The sequence below is a fragment of the Pagrus pagrus genome (genome assembly GCF_965226575.1).
Source record: "Pagrus pagrus genome assembly, chromosome: 3".
NCBI lineage: Eukaryota > Metazoa > Chordata > Actinopteri > Spariformes > Sparidae > Pagrus > Pagrus pagrus.
This window is the reverse complement of record NC_140187.1, coordinates 5,150,767-5,168,845: the sequence shown is the minus strand read 5'-3', so window position 1 is coordinate 5,168,845 and position 18,079 is coordinate 5,150,767. Positions and strand designations below refer to the sequence as shown.

General features: G+C 40.6%; 1 protein-coding gene and 1 long non-coding RNA gene across 2 annotated transcripts in view; one reads left to right on the top strand and one right to left on the bottom strand.

Moving 5' to 3' along the window:
• rspo4 (R-spondin 4) overlaps window positions 1–18,079 on the bottom strand; it is a 37,706-nt gene that overhangs the window by 12,749 nt on the left and 6,878 nt on the right. The window contains exons 2-4 of the mRNA XM_084349624.1: window positions 11,970–12,158; window positions 11,529–11,666; window positions 7,655–7,861 (exon numbers count right to left, since the gene is read on the bottom strand). Of these exons, the coding sequence (XP_084205750.1) occupies window positions 7,655–7,861; window positions 11,529–11,666; window positions 11,970–12,158 (534 nt within the window). The remainder of the gene's footprint in view (window positions 1–7,654; window positions 7,862–11,528; window positions 11,667–11,969; window positions 12,159–18,079) is intronic.
• LOC311255283 overlaps window positions 13,297–18,079 on the top strand; it is a 68,065-nt gene continuing 63,282 nt past the window's right edge. The window contains exons 1-2 of the long non-coding RNA XR_014622351.1: window positions 13,297–13,641; window positions 13,882–14,060. This is a non-coding gene — a long non-coding RNA (uncharacterized lncRNA). The remainder of the gene's footprint in view (window positions 13,642–13,881; window positions 14,061–18,079) is intronic.

Sequence of the window (18,079 nt, the reverse complement as noted above, 5' to 3'; positions counted from 1 at the left end):
TTTGTGGAAGCTAATGAGGATCCACTAAAGAACAGAGACATTCCCCTCTCTGCATTAATCCTACATTTGACTGCACGATAAGTACGAGGAGAATTATGCGTTTTAAAGCTTATTAGTATCACATGTTGGCTTTATTTGACAGTATAGAAAGATAGGAAAGTTGGGGTAGTGACATTAAATGAGTCCTCAGTCAGATTTGAACTCAACACAGCGGTCACAGCGGTTGAAGTCACATATGGCACCACCAGGACGCCTCGGGCCGTGCTTCGGTTTGTTCTTTTACACCTAAATGAGCAGATTTTTGCTGTGTTGCTGTGAGTGCCAGACCAGAAAATGAGCTCATATCCTCATAAAAAAAAAAATGATCTGGATATTATCACTGTGTCTCTCCAACAAATACCCCCGATAAAGTCACACATGGTCTGTGTTCGTCTGTAATGGAGCCGCTCCAGGGAGTGTCGCTTGTTAACATCACAGAGAGAAAAAAATGCTTCTCTTGTATTTCCAGCTGTGGCAGCACTCATGTAAACAAATTATACAAAATGTATGCACGATGACAGCGACGACTCACTGTAGAAGGCCATAACAACAAGTGGAACCTCTCACTTATGTAAAATAGTCACTGTCCTCTAGTGGATACGATGTTTTTCTGAACACCTTTAAAGCTGTTCAGGACTTAATTCCACTCTACGGTATTTTTTGAGAGTGTAGTTTTGTCTCCCTGCGTGATGTTTAATGTCTTGTCACACAGCCAAACACGCTGTCGTAGCCAGAAGGTCACCCTTTTGTAGCTACCAGCTGTAATGGAAGCTGTTAATCCTCAGAAGGACGCCTTGTAGTCCAGTGCACTCCAGAATCAATAGGCAGGTGAAGGACTGCAGTTTCTGCGGCTGCAGCAGCAGCAGATGAGTCACTTTGGGTGTATTACAGCAGTGTTTCCTAACGTCTTTGGCTTGTGACCCCTTAAAACAAAGCAAAGTCGGGCTCATGATCCCTGCAGCACCAGTTGCCAGTTCAACCGAAGAGGCCTGAAGACACACAGATATCCATAAAGTCACAAAAAGGCAAAGATTACAGGAAGATCTGAAGAAACGATCCTGTGCAGGAAAAATGTATTTTAGCGCTTTCCTATCGATCATCTCCTCGGATTGCTTTTGGGACTCCTAGTGAGGGACCTGAGTCCAGACTGTAACACCGGCGAGAGGCTCTGCAGCGAGGGCTGTCTTGTGCTGACTTTGAGGAGGAACAGATGATTTGTGAGCCTCCTCATGAGTCTCATTAACCGCTGCTGTAGTGAAAACCTGTTAAATAAGCTCATTTAGTCTACTATAAAGCCATGGTTTGTTGAGCGAGCAACTCAAGTGAGTTTGAGTGTTTGGCCAGTTAAATGAACTTCATGTAACATTTAACAGCCCAGTTCTCATGACACGATGTTATCAGCTAACGTTTCCGCAAACCACAGAAATGTCCGAGGTTGACATGTGTAGTGGCACTTTCACATTATAGGCTTATTAGCCAGGATGTGGAGGGGAGTGTGGTGGCGTTATTGCAGCCAACAAGACGGCAGTTAGGATCATTGCAGTGGATATCTTGAAGGACACCTGGAGACGTTTCTGTCGTGTCAAATTGGGTTATTTTTCACCGGAAGTCAGACTCCATCTCCATCCACGATTGTGGTGACCAAAACAGGTATTATAAGCCAAACCATGATGTTTTCCTGACCTAACCAAGTGGTTTTTGTGCTCAAACCTAACCAGAGCGTAAACACAGTGTTGTGACGAGAGAATCAGAAAATTCAACCTAAACAAACTTAAAGTTGAAACATAAAGAAACGCTCAGTTTGAACTTACTGTATCTGTGTAGAAAGACTGTATGTCCTGCTTATTAGAACAGGGCTGATATGTTGGCATATGAAAGGTTTATTCATTCTTAATAGGCAACGTGCGTGAAAATGCATTCAACGCATGCAATATTGAGGGTTAACGCCAATGTAATGCAACAAGTAGTGTAACTAATTACTTTATACAGAGGGTAAAAAAGACCCTGACGCTGTTGTAGAGGATACTGTTGAAACACGGTAGCTGCACCATTACCACAACCAATCCCATCCTCGACAATGCACTCATACACACTAGGTTTGCTGTTGATCCACAGCTGACTTGAACTGGCAGTAGTCGTTTTTAAACATTTTGAAGTCACCTGTTGGGTCCCGTCCTGTTAGTATTGTAGTATACATGTCAGTATGAACTGAGTACACTCTCTGAAAGCCTGAGCGTTCCCAGCGGACAGCCTGTTCTGTGTTTTATTTTCAGCCTCACATTGTGTTCTGTGCTTGTTTTTTGGCTAACTAGCTGTAGCGTGCAGAGCTGCGTGTGCTGTGGGACTGTACCGAGCCTGTGCTTGATTTTTTATTACATTCAGTGCATTAAAACACCGAAGTACAGCTGCAGCGCTCTGTTCCCGAGAGGAATCGCTTGTACGAATTAAGCTTTCTTTTTTCAGCTTTCAGAAGAAGAAAGTAATGACCAGGCAACGAGCCACGAGGGACTTCAGGTTTGTATTGTGACTTACATCCATTCACTTCTACTTTGCTGAATTAAAAACAATACGCTGCAGCTCTGGTGGAATAATAATGAAGGATGGACGTTTGACAGGGAGCTCAGCCACGGTTGTTTTAGCTTGTTGTAATATAGATGCAAGACAGATGCAAGCTGCTGGACTTCGAACCACTGTTTCCCTCCAGTTTACATTTGTGTTTCTCTGCATCATAAAACTCTGGCTATGCAGCTCCTTTAAGTTTTATAGATGAGGGAAATGCATTATGTCCTACAGAAGAGCTGCACCGCTGCGCTCTTTCTTTAAACAAGAGAGAGGAATAAATCAGGAGATTATCACCACCATAAATACAACTAATAAGCTTTCACACTAACACCAAACATGTGTCTGCAGCTGCAAAGGACATTTTTCCAATAGACAGAAAGCTGATTTATGTATAATTACACAGTTTGTGATTTGTTATTTTTCTCCCAGTTATGCTGGCTGAATTTACAGCCAAGTTATTTGTGGTGGACAAAGAGACTCTTATCATCTGTTTTGATTATACTGTTTATGAGCTGAAAAACTACAGTAACTACAGAGAGTCAGGCACAAGAATACCTTTCTTTGACTTCTGAAGTCTGACAGTAGGAGTTGTGTTTGAATCCACACCTCAGCAGGGGTGGAGGCGTCATGCCCTGTGTGAGTCTAGCCTGCATCATCCTGATTGTTATCAGACATATTTGATGTGTCATCGGCAAGCTTCCGGTGTGAAATGACTGTAACTGTCATCCTGACCAACATCAAGTAATGTCAGATGTCCTCAGACAAAATAACATCTAGCTGACGCCCGGCCTTTGGTGATTCAACCCGTTGAAATGCTGTAAAATCAAGTCCTCCAGCTGACAGCTTTAATTTTTTAACATTGTTTTTCTTCCTTTCTTGAAAAAGAAAGAAAGCAGAGACAAATGTGTTCTGGCCAGATTTGGCAAACATCAAGGAGCTCAGTGGACTCAGTGGATGTCTGCTATTCAACAATAAACTTACATTAAAGAAGCAAGAGGAGGGGGAGTAGTGATCCCACTCAGAGACGTTCGTTTGTCATGATTGATTGTCATTGGATTTTGCGTCTTGTTGACTTCTTACGGGCATTTTAATGTAGTTATGAACCCGCCCCCACACTGGAGACTGGAATAGCCACTGCAGCCACTTCAGTTTGAGGGACAGTGAGCTCAAACAGTGCTGTCCCTATATGAACCAGCCCCGGCTCCAGAGTTTTGAAGTTGATCCTGCAAGCACCTGCTTCAAGAAATGTGCTACTTCTGCTCCAGGAGCGTGTACAGATTCCCCTTGTTAGAGCCGTGAGCTACGGTACGATGGTATCGTATATTTTTTTATCGCAATATTAATGGATCCCTGGTGTTTAGCGTAAATTACTAACGTTGCGTTAAGTAGCCTTCAAAATTATCCGTCATTGTTAAAAAAAATGCTGTCAGTGACCAAGAATATTCAGTTAACGAGACCTCTGCATGACTCCAAATGGTACTCAAACCAGATTTATTCTGGTGGTCCAGGAACTTGATTACCAATTTAGAGGAGCACTTAAATCAGAAGAGAAAGAAGCTCTTCACTGTGATGATGATTTTTTTTTATGACTAAACAAACTAAACAAACAAACTCTCTTTGTTTCCATGACTGAATAAACTGAATAAACAAACCGACCTTAAAGGACAACACAATTTCATACTGTTTTAATTTGTTTATATGTGGCGGACCCTGCCACCCATCTAGCTTCAAACAGTGTTCTGGGACCTTAATTTCCTCTAAGAACAGCTTGTTTATTCACTTATGGAGAAAATAAATATGTCTAAGTTTGTATTATTAACTCATTAATATTGTAAATATTAAAATTCTGGGTTTGAATTTCTTCTCCAAAATCACATTGCGCCCCTTTAAGTAACCGAAACCTGAAAGAAATCTCTGCAGTGAGTGAGGACAGCACCTGCAACCGCCAGATCTTCACCTCTGAACTGACTGGGACTTGAACCTGTGGCTAGAATTATGTCAGCTGGGCCATTACTTCTTAAAAATTACTGTTGATAAGACAATGTGGAAACAACTGGAAATCTGTTTGTGCAGCCAAGGCGTTGCCTGGCAGCAGAACATCTTCACCGTCTGTGTCAGATGTTGCTAAATTGCCAAGAAAACAAGGAACCGAACTCGTCTGTTAAGTCAGTTTGGGCAAGAGACAGAGAGAAAAGCTGAGAAAGAAGAGCGGATGGAGAGACGTGACCGCGTCCTTCATCCTCATCTGAAAACAATAAGACAACAAGAGAGTGGGAATTAAAGGACTAGAGCCGTCTAATCTGGAACAACAGAGGAATGTCAGGGAGATGCCACAGCACCCTTTTATCCCAGATGTGCCCGATTAGGTCCACGGGCCCGATCGCCGCGCCAGACTCTGCTGGATCGGATTTCTTCCTCTGCTAATGCCACCGGACATATGATCTGACATCGGTAATGATAATTACTTCAAATGACTTGTCTTCCATTGTGGAAGAAGTGAAAAAACACACAGGCATGCGCACACACACACACACACACACACACACACACACACACACACACACACACACAGTGAAACGAGACAATATCCGCAGAGCTTTTAAGAAAAAAACACTGTGGGCTTTCTCACCAATTTGGATCTGGTTAACGACACCGCTCCGAACATTCCTCCGCGCTGTTTAAATGTTTCACGGCTTCTTGTTGTTTGTGTAAGAAGACGAAAATATGAACCAATCAAAAAGGTCACAACAACAACTTTCTTGGCTTTTGGAGGGAAAACAGAGACCGCTGCCAAGTTTGGTTTTTTTATGTTTTTTGAAATATTCGTATGAAGTTCATCATTAATTCAATGCCGAGTTTAACAACAAGAGCCAGACGCTGTCGACAACACAATAGTTCCACCGCTGATGACAGCCAAAGAATGAGGGACTAAATTATCTGTATTTTTGGTGTCTTAAACACACATTTAACCAGTTTTGACAGTGTTTAAACAACACAGAGCTTTCTAAGTAATTTTTCAGCAGTCGGAGTCCATTTTTAGGTTCTTTTGGACGGAGAACACATGATGAGCATTACACACTGAACGTATCTGAGAGGCAGGATATCCTTGGATGGAAGTAACATAAAAGCTACAGTATATAGCTCTGATGGAGCTGATGAGGTGTGATGGTTTAAGATGTTATCTCGCAGCAGAGCAGCCTACGTAAAGAAATACAAGACCTTTTTTAGCCACGGGGAGCCGAATGGGGTCGACGGGCAGGAGTGTGTTATCGCTCTTCTCATCTTCATACCTTCTCTCTTCGCTTCTGCTTCCAACTGTAACTTTCAGTGCTCAGGACTTTAAGTAAGATCAATACTTGGTTTGAATTAAAAAAAAACCGAGAAAATAGTTTGACTTTCTTGTGCGTGATGCAGCTTTTCAAAATTCTCACTTTTTCCATCATATACCGTCACAAACATTTCTTTCCTAGAAATCATCCCATGCAGGATTTTCCTCCTATTTTTCATTTTAATTACGACAGATAAACATTTTGAGAGCGGTTTCCTCCCTTCAGCCTTTGACTTGTTCCACTGAATGCCGTCATCCAAAACTCTGGGTCGTACCGTGTTTGTGTTATATTTCATTTCCCATAAACAAAAGCTCATACACAGTGTTTCAGTGATTCAAACACAGCATTTACAACAAAAACAGGTCAACTCTACATTTCCTGAATATTCCCTGCCAGCGGCAGCACTGAGGTTAAGGAGTCGACAGCGTTGAGTCTGTAAACAGCACCAGAACATGACTCAAGGGATGATTCTGTCCTCTGTCCACCCAAGAAAAATCACAATCTATTGTTTCAGAAAGTACCTCAAAATGTATTGTACGTGTTCAAGTGACGGAGTCGTACAAAATTATGATTATGATGCTGCTCTCTGTGAGCTGTCCTCGGATGTAGCTGGCCACCATTAGCGACAGTATTAAGCTAAACACTGGATCACAGCGGGAGTCACCAGGTGTGATGGGGCCCAGCTCAACCGCCCGAGAGTGAACATATCTAATTTCAGTAGATATCTCTGCAACACACTACACCACAATGTAGTTTCTTCAAACTCTGTTGATAATAATAGTTCATTTTTTTAATGTTTAAATCTAAAATTCTGGCCACATCTTATAAATTGCTCCTTTTGATTATGTAATCATTTAACTTCAAACATGATGTTGCCTAAACCAAACCAAACACACTGTTGTCACATTACAAAACTGATCGGTCTTTCAACAGTTTAGGAAATGATGCCGTGCTGCTGATTTAGGCGTCAGATCAAATTTAGTTGCTTAACTCAGCTAAATCTGACATGTGCTGTTGAGATGTTACAGCAGTAATAGAGGACAGTTTTCTGGGAGAGAGGCTGCCTCTGAAAACTATCTTGATATTGAAGTTTCTATTGGAAACAACTGTAAAGTCTGAAGTTAATTTATCAAAGAGAATGTTCTTAAAATAACGCTGATGTAACGCTTGGCAACGAATATATCATGTTGTTTGCTTGTATTTGGTGTGCTGCACCACAAGTTGTGTCCAGCTGCAGTCATTAAAGATAAGAGTGTATTCAGACTCTGCTGGTTCATTATTATTATGTCAACCAATAAGGAACCATGAACCTTTTCATCCAATTAACAAAAACAACAGGTACTGAGGAAGCTTTCCTGCGCCGCTGCTCCTGAGAGGAGAAAACTGTGAGCGTCAGCCTTCAAGTGCTAATTAGAAGTAGCACATGTTGGAGTTTTTTTTTTTTTTTACTGGGTCCAACCTTCCCACTTGGCATTATAAATTGCACAAGTGTGTCAACACAGCACATAACAACAGACCAACAACAGGGTTGGCAGATGTTGGCAGTCCGACGTAATAAAGGAGAAATTATCTAAAGGGGAGCTGCGCTTATTAGAAACAGGCTCTGCTGCAGTTTGTTTGTGGTCGATTTTAAAATGATATCTAATTAGGATTAAATCTTTAAGCTCCTTATCGCAGCTTCTGTTTTGCACTTCCTCCATCTCCCTCCACCCTCCCCCTCTCACCTGTAGGACACTTTTTCTTCATCCTGCACCTCTGTGTCTCACTGTTGGACGGGCAAAGTGATGCTGCTTTCTCCTCAGGCGTTCTGCCGGACTGCCCGCCCCCCCGGGTCCTGGTCTGCTTGCCCCACCTGAAGCCACAGTTGGCGCCATCATGGAGACAGACGCTCCACTCGCTCCACTCTCCAAGTGGAGCCAGGAGACAGTCCTCTAAGAGAGACGATGATTAGAAAGAGAAGAGATGAGATGATTAAAGAGGCTCTATGTAACAACTTGTAGCAGTTTACATGTATTAATAACGTTTTTATTGGCCATACGTGAGCGAATTGTAATATGACATGAAAAATAAGATGTTCCTGTCTCTCTTCTCAGCCTATACAAGCTTGTGGATGAATTAAGTTGTTTAATGCTGCTGGACTGTGGATTTCTTTGGATGTTCTCCAGTACCTCGTCTCATTGACTCTCTCTGCTCCACTAACAGACAGCAACAGTCGCTAAAGTTAGTTTCGAAATGTAGTTTTGACCAACGACCGGCTTCCAGCACAACACAGAAGTTTAACAGAGCCCCTTTAAAGACACACCAAAACCACCAAAACCAATCTCCAGCAGTTTTAGTGGCGACAAGACTTTGGGACATTTCCAACCAAGTTATAGTCAGTTAGTAAGAAAAGTTAATTTAATAAAGCACTTTTCCACCTGAATTCCAGGTATCGTTTCAAATGTGAAAAGTACCCAACCCTAGTAACTCCACCACCATCCCTTTCCTCCCCAACATAAGAGTCAGCTGGTATACATACAGTATAATGTGAATGTAATATGATAGGTATTGTATAAATGTTAATTTTGTGTATGCCTGGTTTGCAGAAACATTCAAGGCTGACATTTTATTTTGGCGAGCTGTCCACACGCAGGTTAGATGAATGCACAGACTGAGATAATTAAGTTAAATCAATGAATTACATCCACAGCCCGTGCAGTGGTAACCACATATAAAGACTAATGTTTTCTTCAGACCCCCGGGAAGCCACATTGCTATCATTTCAGATAGATGAATGCCAGCTGAAGCATTAACACACGGTAGATTCCTCTCGCAGTGACAGTTGCATTTTTTCTCTCCGCGGCCCACATCGGAAAATCGAGCAACATCGGCCAAGACGGAGCAACATTTCTTGGTAATCATCATCGTCAGATTATAATGAATAAATTTCCATTGACTCTTTTCTGGAGTAGCTTGAGGTGTGTACCAACAGTCAGACATGAAACCTCAACATCGCCATGAGAACCAGATGTGGTACCGCTGCCAAGAAACGACAGTAGCTGCAGATGGTGCAGGTGGACGACAGAGGAGGAATCTGGAGCCCCGAACAGCAACGAATGATGAGTGAGCTGAACGATATATCTCACTTAGTCAGAAAGGTGGGATGATACACAACGAGATATGAAGATAAATTTTAGGACTTCTCTATAGACTTTTAATGTGAATCATGTGTCGTATTGAGAGTTTGGCTCCATTAGATCTGGCTGAGAAATAGACAAAAAGAAGAGACGAAGAGTAGATGAGAGTTCATCAGAACCAGAGGAAGATAGGATTCATGTCTCAGAAGAGTTCAGGATGTCTAAATCAAAGGCAGAATTTGTAGCTTGGATGTGCATTTAAGCTGTCATCAGTATTTAATGTGATCAAAAGTGTGTTGACTTTTATAATCTCCCTCGAGAACAAAGATTAGATTCGTCTGAAAGTGTTTAAAGTTATTTCAAGATTTGTTTCGTTCAAACTAATTGTGCTCAACTTACAAACAGGTGCAATTTATCAAAAATCGCAAATTTCTGACCAGAATCTGCTCAACATGAGATAAAAAACACACAAACCACAAGTACTCAGTAACATTCACACATGAAGATCTGCAGGAAAATGGCCACAGATAAAAGAAGAGGATCCAGCAGGAACACGTCTGCGTTTGATTAAACTTCTCAGATTAGCTTCGCCGATGCATCCATCGCACAGCTGACCTGTAGTTTATAGCTGGCTGGGGTCAAGTTCACACATTTCCAAACATACAGTTACTTGAAACAGTCAGTAAAAGTTTTACAGGTGTGACAGCGTTTTAAGCAACATTCCAGCCTTTTCTCCCTCCCGACCGGGGTTTACGTTAACTGGCAAACGTGTTTTTTTGCCTGTGTCACGCATATAGTTGTCCAGCAGATGAAAATATCAACGACCAAAATGTCCAATGGAAAATATTTCAAAAAAGTGCTTTAATTAACGGCATATTACATAACCTAATGTCATGTGACCACTACGATTTTGCCAGGACAACTGAAACACACTTATATAATGCAATGTTTTGGTTTTGTCTCTGCTGTTAAAACATGGAGAGATTCACCGAGTGTTCAGTCCTGTGCAGCATTTTTTTTCTCTCAGTGCTCCCCTGCATGCTGCCAGTGATTTCTGCCTAAAAAAAAATATAAGGACAGAAGTTCAGAAGCCGCTCACTCCAGCAACAGCCCCACTCTACGATGGTAGTTAACACAAGTCGGTAATGTCGCAGGTAAAGCAGACATCCCTGGGCCAGTTTTATTTTTTAGAAAGAAGTGACGATACCGTAAGCCTACAGCAGCCGGGACCACAGACAAAACGTCAACCGTCGGGGTATGAAAAGATGGACAGCATAGACCAAATGTTCTGCATTTATGAGCGGGCAGGTAGGACGGATCATAGCAGATCAAAGTGTATGTTTTGTGCTGCACTGCTGTTCAAATGTAGACTGTGTGGCTATTTAAAACACACGTCTGGTAGTTGTTCTATATTGCTGGAGAATATTAGAAATTGGCAATTGAAAAAAGGGAAAAGGGAAAAAAAAAGATTTTATTATAACCTACAAATATGTAACTTCTCTAATGCACATACTTATTTAACCCCAAATCATACCTTTCCCTAAACTCAACCCAGTCACTTTGTTGCCTAAACCTAACCAAACTGCAACCATTTTACAATGTTAACAGTCCCAATATGTGAAATGTCATTCAGCCAGCTCTACTTTGAAAACGTTACCAGATGTTGCATATTTATATTTGCTAACTTGAATGTGCTATTGATGCCAGAGAGGTACCTATAGCACCAGAGTTTGAAGTTTGGGCCACTGACCAAAGCTGCCGTATTTGACGAGTTGGGGGTGGCAACATGTTGCAGGCTCGCATTAGCATTCTGCCTCTGAGTTTTACCCCGGGGCTCATGTGATTTGAAGTTGAAACACAGAGAGATCTGGTGATTCATCTGCTTGAATGCATAATTCTAACATTACCCAGGTTTCTAACAGGCATATTTCTCCTCCACGTCTGTATAGACCGAGTTACCTCATCAAGCGAACATGAACATACTTTGGTTTCCATCTGCTCTGCTGTGGCTTCTACATCTGATCGGCAGTAATGGAATACGTCAGTGTCAGACTTTCACTTTTTGTTCAGCATTTGCGCACCATTACATCACTTTTCATCATCAGTTTTTTATACAAACGACTGCATATGTTTAGGATGCATCTGCACAAATGGCAGACAGTAATCAGACTCCTGCATCAGGTGTTCAGATGCTGCAGTTCCACAGTTTTTTGATGCATTTTCAGGTTTATCAAAACTGCCGTCTCCAGGTGCCTGAGTAACACTTGGACGGATTTTAAAGGATAATCTGTTTTTCTTCTTTTCTTTTTCTAACAGTCCAGAAATCAAAAGACCAAAATCAATTGTGCATTAGAAGTAAGTTCTTTGCGGTACAGGTGATGAGCAGAAGAACAGTTCATCTCTGTAAAATGTTTCTTATATTTGAATAAATAATAGAAGTAAGTTCTTCAAATATTATAATGTCTGTAATGTCTTTACTCACCGAGACAGTCTGTCTGGTGGGCGAAGGTTCCCTCTGGGCAGCGGCTCAGACACTTGCCTTTGTGCAGCTGGAAACCGGCCTTACACTTGGTGCAGAAGTCCCGGCTGAAACAGTGCTCGCAGTCCAGGGAGCGACACTCTGAGGGGAGGAAGACCATCATCATCGGGTCAGTAAGGGATTAATTCAGGAAGGAACTGTCTCTTTTTACTTTAGTCATGAAAGTGAGATGCAGGTGACAGAAAGAAGAAATGGAGCAGTTCAAACATTTCAGATTGTGGGAAATGCTGCAGAAAGGGCCACATGAAAATGACTTTTAAAGTGTTGTATTTCCTGTTTAGACATGTTGGGATGGGACATAGGAGTGAGACACCATTCTGATATCTTTAGTTTGCGGAAAAGTATATTGCCAACATTTTTTCTGGTGATTGGTTTGAGACATACTCATGCAGCGGTTGATGTCCTTCCCTCTCTGTCCGTAGTGTCCTGCAGGGCAGGCGTGGAGACAAGTTCCATGGTGAGACATCCCCTCCCTCTGCAGGAACAGGAAGAGTCGCTCGGGACAACGCACACAGCCGTTGTCACGGGAACACTCCAGACAGCTCCGACAGTCCTCTGATGTGTTTCTCTGAGCTGCAGGAGACCACAGAGGGTGGATCAGCACAGGAGACAGTCCGGTTAAAGGAGAAAAAAAAATTAAAGCAGAGAAGGGTAAGGCTCTTTGAGGAACTGGCGGGGAGGAGAGCATGAAGAAGGAAAGGGGACGCCATTAATCCTCAAAATACAGAGAGAATTTCTGGACTCTTCTGGAATGCACCACTGATCTCCTTGATATACAGATCTGTAGATCCTGCGGGCAGGAAGACATTCCCTAATAAGCTGTGCAGCTATGAAAGAAAGTAAAACCAAATCGAATTATTGCTATGTATGTATGTACATTTCTTGTATTTTTGTTTTGTTTTTGTTGATATTATTATTATTATTATTATTATTATTGCATATTCTGAACTTTGAATGGGAGCAGCTGTAACACAAACAATTTCCCCTAAGGATAATAAAGTATTTCGGATTCTGATTCTGATTCTGAATGCACATATTCAACAACTTGTATAGCCCAGTCTTAAATATATCAGTAGCCTACAGGCAAATACATGTTAAGAAATAAATAAGATAAATGTGTTCATAAGTAGAGAATACTTATTGCATTAAAATCGCCTTTTAAGTGTATTAAAAAAGGTCTTTGTCATTTTGTTAATAAAGTTGATTGAAATTCAAATTGTGGGTTTACTGTGCATTGAAGAGTAGCTTGCTTAGCTCACAACATTGTCACAGGGTCTTGTCAACATGTACACTCAGATTTCCTAAAACTAAGTAATTTCTATGTGTTTTGGTTTATATTATATTGTTTAAAGTTATGTTTATAAAGACACACATTTACATTCATAAAACAATGATGGAGAAGAGAGAGAGAAAAAAATGGCTGCTCAAAGTAATGTTGCTGAGCAACCAACAAGCGCCGAAGTCACGCCCCTTCCGGTTTCCGGATAGTTTTATCACAAACTGGGAATTCCTCAAGTTGAACAAATATCTCTTGAATTGACAAACATCATATGTTTAATTCTTTTCACAATTCAGACGGGATCAAAATATGATTTGTCTTCTCCATTCACTACCATACAAAGTTATTCTGAAAAAAGGTCATGTGATGGACACCGGAAGGGGCGTGTCTTCGGCTCTCTGTCTGCTTCCTGTTTACAACGGCAGGCGCGTGCGCAGTGTAGTAAATAAGCTTGAAATATGCCTATTCAGGTGTGATGTATGGACCATGGAGGATTTCTGAAACTGTTTTTTTCAAGTCGCTGTTTACAGAAATACCCGTGTTAGTATGGACTAGGCCCGGGAGGGTGTTAAGTTGTCCATCTTTTGATTATGTTAACTTAATTGGTCAACTTGTCAGCCCTGTCGGAAGGGAGAGGGGCGGGGTGTAATGGCGGCCGGGCTAACGGGACAATACGCAGCCGAGCAAGTGTAAAACTGTTGGAGAGTTTTTATGTCTAATGCTTCAGTGGGTGCAGAGTTTACCGACGAGTAACGGACATAAGGATTCATCCATGAGGTAAATACTTTTATGTGTGTGTATTTTATATTGCTCTGTCAAGATGTAGTGTGTTGAAACTGAGCGATTAGCGCATTAGCACGCTAGCAGAATTAGCCCTTCTGTCGATGTAGTCGCAGCTAATGTCACTGTCTGTGTGTGCTCATGTTAACAGCTATCTTAAAGCGCACATGAACTCTGTATGAGAAGTAAATTATAGGGAGAGGAGTAAAACCACTGAGATAACTGTCGTGTATGCAGTGGACTCCGGAGCACACTGTGGACCGGCTGGAAGAGTAGACGTCTCCCGCTCAGCCGTCACCTTGACTGGACTGTTGCCGCCAGTCAGCCTGTAGCCTCGCTCATCCATCCCTGTGTCAACCATCGCCCAGCTCCTCATCCTTCAACCATGTTGCAGTTGAAAACTAAGAGATTGGAGGGTAAAAACTAACCAGTACACATGCTTTTTTTAGGTGCAGTAGCAAGTGAAACGGCAAATTGTTTTAGCTCAGGGGTCTCAAACTCAAATTATCTTGGTGCCACTGCTGTCATCTCTAAGAAGGGACCGCTTCAGTGGTCAGATAATCTCAATCTTTCTGAGAATGTAGTTGTTGATTTCCATTATTGACATATCAATGCAAAAATGCAAACCTCAGTTTGTATACATTACACTTCGTCATAAATGACGAAGATCAATTTATTTATTATTCACATTTTGAAAGTTAATTTTCTATTCAAGCAAAATAAAAGCTGTGCACACAGATTTTAATTTCATTGTCACCTTTCCTGTTGTTAAATCTGCTGTTCATTTCCAGCACTCTTCTTCTGTTCTGTATCTGAGCACATGTATTTAATTGTGGACTGTCAGCCAAAATAAAACGTCTCTCATTATAAAAAATAAAAAAATAATAATGTCATAATAAACAACATTTTTAGATGTCAAACTGATGAATTTTAGTTGGCAGTTTTGTTTTCCAAATTGTTGAGAAATTAAGGATCTGATTACATGAATGCCAGTGTTTTCTATTAGTGTGGCTTTCTCACAATGCTGCTAAATTGACTGTGTCCTTATTAAATGTAGATGCCAACAGAATACAAAGCATAAAGTATATATATAGAGTAGTATGAATTTGTGTTATATAAACCCCTGAAACATGCTACGGCAAATAAAAAAAACAATGTTCACATTTTTCCTCTGGCCCACAAAGTGAGTTCAGCCCTGACAACATTTGTGCTCACTGATGATAGATTTCACATGTCGTGGTAGCTTGACAGTTCAGCTTAGTGTAAGCCAAAGTTAAGTCTTATTATATTATAACAGCGAGCGGCGATGTCTGCTCCCTGATGTGCACAAGACTCGACAGACAAAGTAGGAATGCTTCCAATCCGACGAGGATAAGCAGGGATATGGAAAGATGGGCGAGGTGGGATGGAAAGACGGATTGGAATGAAGTAAAGAGGGTTGGAAAGATCGACTGAATCTACTGATGAGATGAAGGGCAGGCGGTGAGCGTGTGTCTGAGCAATCGCAGAGTCTGATCCTCACAAGATACCTGCGGCCAACTGCCGCCGTCTGAGTGAGTGTGTCTGTAGGCCTTTGTGCATGAGCAACTAAAAAGGTTTAGACTTAAAAAATGCAATGCGTTTAATCAGGTGACTGATAGAGGTCATTAAAGATCACAGTTCATATAACCACACAGCCTCATGTGAAGAGAAAATGAGCCTTTTTTCACCTTGGAAGTCAAGTTTTAATATTTATACACCTCTTTAAAGCGTTGTTTATTTAGAGACTCACTGACCAATGATTCCTTTTCATTATGATCCATCTCAACATCCACAGATGGACATAATCTGCCAGGTACTTCTCAGTCAGGGGAACTGAGGCTGACAATTATTCAAAAGGAGGGAAAACTATTTGGTTCATTAAGTACTGTAGACTGCAGTAACAAATAAAGAAGATTCAAGGATTTAAAGCTTAATTTGTCACATAAACAAATAATACATGTATTGAAATGATATGCAGCCTGCAAGTGACTTATGAGAATTAGGAAAACTGAACATATAAGGATAAATATTCAGAATAAAAATATGAATATGAGCAACAGTAACGTTTACCTGTCTAAAATTACCATATTAAAAAAAGTGATAGCAAGTCATGGTGAAAAGTAAAGCATACTTGATCGACAATCAAAACCAAAAAATGTTCTTAGCAGAACAAATCTTTCTTTTGCCTCTCACAAATTCAAACAGTTTGTAAATATGAATGAAAATGTAGAAAAAAGGTGCTGAAGAGCCCTTCAACCAAACACTTAACCTCAGTGACTTCAGTTAAGAAGCTCTTTGGCTGAGAGGGTTTTTTTGTGTCAGCTCCTGGGTGTGAATGTAATTCATCAAATGAAAAGAAAACTGTATGTGACTTCTGTAGAACCGACATGAACTTTCAATAGCAAGGGCTTCTTTTTAGACCTGCCATATTGCAGACGATCAATCATACAAAAAGAAATCCATCACAGAAGAAGCAGAAATACTTTTTTGTCCCTCAACAGACGCCTCAATAGATTAATTTATTGTTTTACTGCCGCTCTTTTCGATTGCCTTTTTGGTTATCATAAGACAAGCTGGGCGGTAGTAACACAACACAACTGTGTTTGATAAATATTACAGCCCAATAAGTGACCAAAGGGCGGGAATTTTCCTTCATTTAAGAAAACTGGGTTTCCTTCTGAAGGTCAATGAGTCAGGTGTTGCAAAGACTGTCCAGTAACAGGTGACCTAAAGATATAAATCTACCACAGCCAATTTATCCATCAAGGGTTGAATACTGTAGAATTTTCCCTGAATGATACTACAGTATAAAATCAAATATATGTACCTCTGGCATGAGCTTAATAACCTATATGTATTAACAATGAATGGGGGTGCAATTAGTATTTATATACATCTTATTGAAAATGTACTATGAAAACATTGAAAAAGACAACATAAGCTATCATAAACACGTCACAGCAGGCCTAATTATTAAACTTAAAGAAACAAATTACTTTCATGCATTAACATTACATTAAACTGTCATGTGTGCTTGGCTTTAAATGACTCGCCAATATAATTGTGCCATGATTTGGACTGGTCAATAAAATGTAAATTGTCATTAAATGTCATCAAGTGTTATTACACAGTCAAACTCTTTTGTAACAATGTCGGGAAAAATGTTCTTGAACTTCGGTAAATTGCTGCAATTTGGACTTGTTAAAATGTCATTAAATGCTTTCAGGACAGTTTGACGACAGGGAATAAGTACCATGGTGATTAAGGGAGTTTTGGTAAATTAAACTAATCGCTAACTGCTGTACTGTAGCTACTGTTGCTAGCCTCTGATAGCCAGTTAGCTCGGTTAGCCTTGCACTCCTTTGAGCTGACTCAGCTGCAGGGTGCCAGCAGCCAACCCAGTAAGAAAACCATTTTCGTACTGTACTGTGAAGTCGTCCTGTCAATCAAAGAATGTTACCGCAAATGTTCAGAATTACTCATGATGTGAAATAATAAATCCTACTCAAACTAAATATTTCATATCAATATAACAAAATTGTTTTTAATCATGGGAGAACTGGTTACTGACTGACAAAAACAACCAGTTATGCAATAAGTAGGCTACATGTGACAGTTTGCCAGTAATTTACAAGTCACTGCTGAGTTTAGCTGCAGTTCAGCTTTTTGTCAGAAATCTGTTTCAGCTACCAGGCAGCTGTGTTTTAAACCGAGAGTCACCTTAAAACGGCTTAAACACTGACTAGTGTGCTGTGAATTATGGGAAACTGAAGGCAACAGCTGCACCTCTCGCTACATTCAGAGGAGCCTTTGAACTTAGACAGGTATTGTCGGCCAGTTGTGATATATTCAGTTCAGAAATGTGAACTATGACGCAGTCGATGAGCATTTGAGACACACCAAACTTCAGAAATGTTATCAACAGCATATACACATAGAAAAGGTCATCACTGTATATTCAACTACACTATTAGAATGACAGGTGAGATAGATGATGCAAAACAAAATGACAAAAGATGGAGACAAAACATACAATGTATGAAGAAGTCAGGGAAATTTAAGGGCTGCAACTAACAATTATTTTCATTGTCCAATAATACGTTGAATATTTTCTCAGTTAGTTAATTTGCTGTTTGGCTTTTTAAATGTTAGAAAATTGCGAAAATGTTGAGAGGTGTTTTCAAATGCCCAAGATGACGTCCTCAAATATCTTGTTCTGTCCACGACCCAAACATATTCAGTTTACTGTCAAAGAGGACAAATAAAATATTCACATTTAACAAGCTGCAATCAGAGAATTGTACCTTTTATCTCTTAAAGAAATTTCTCAAACTGATTAATCGATTATCAAAATAGTTTGCGATTATATTAATAGTTGACAACTAATCCATTACTTGATTCATCTTTGCAGTTC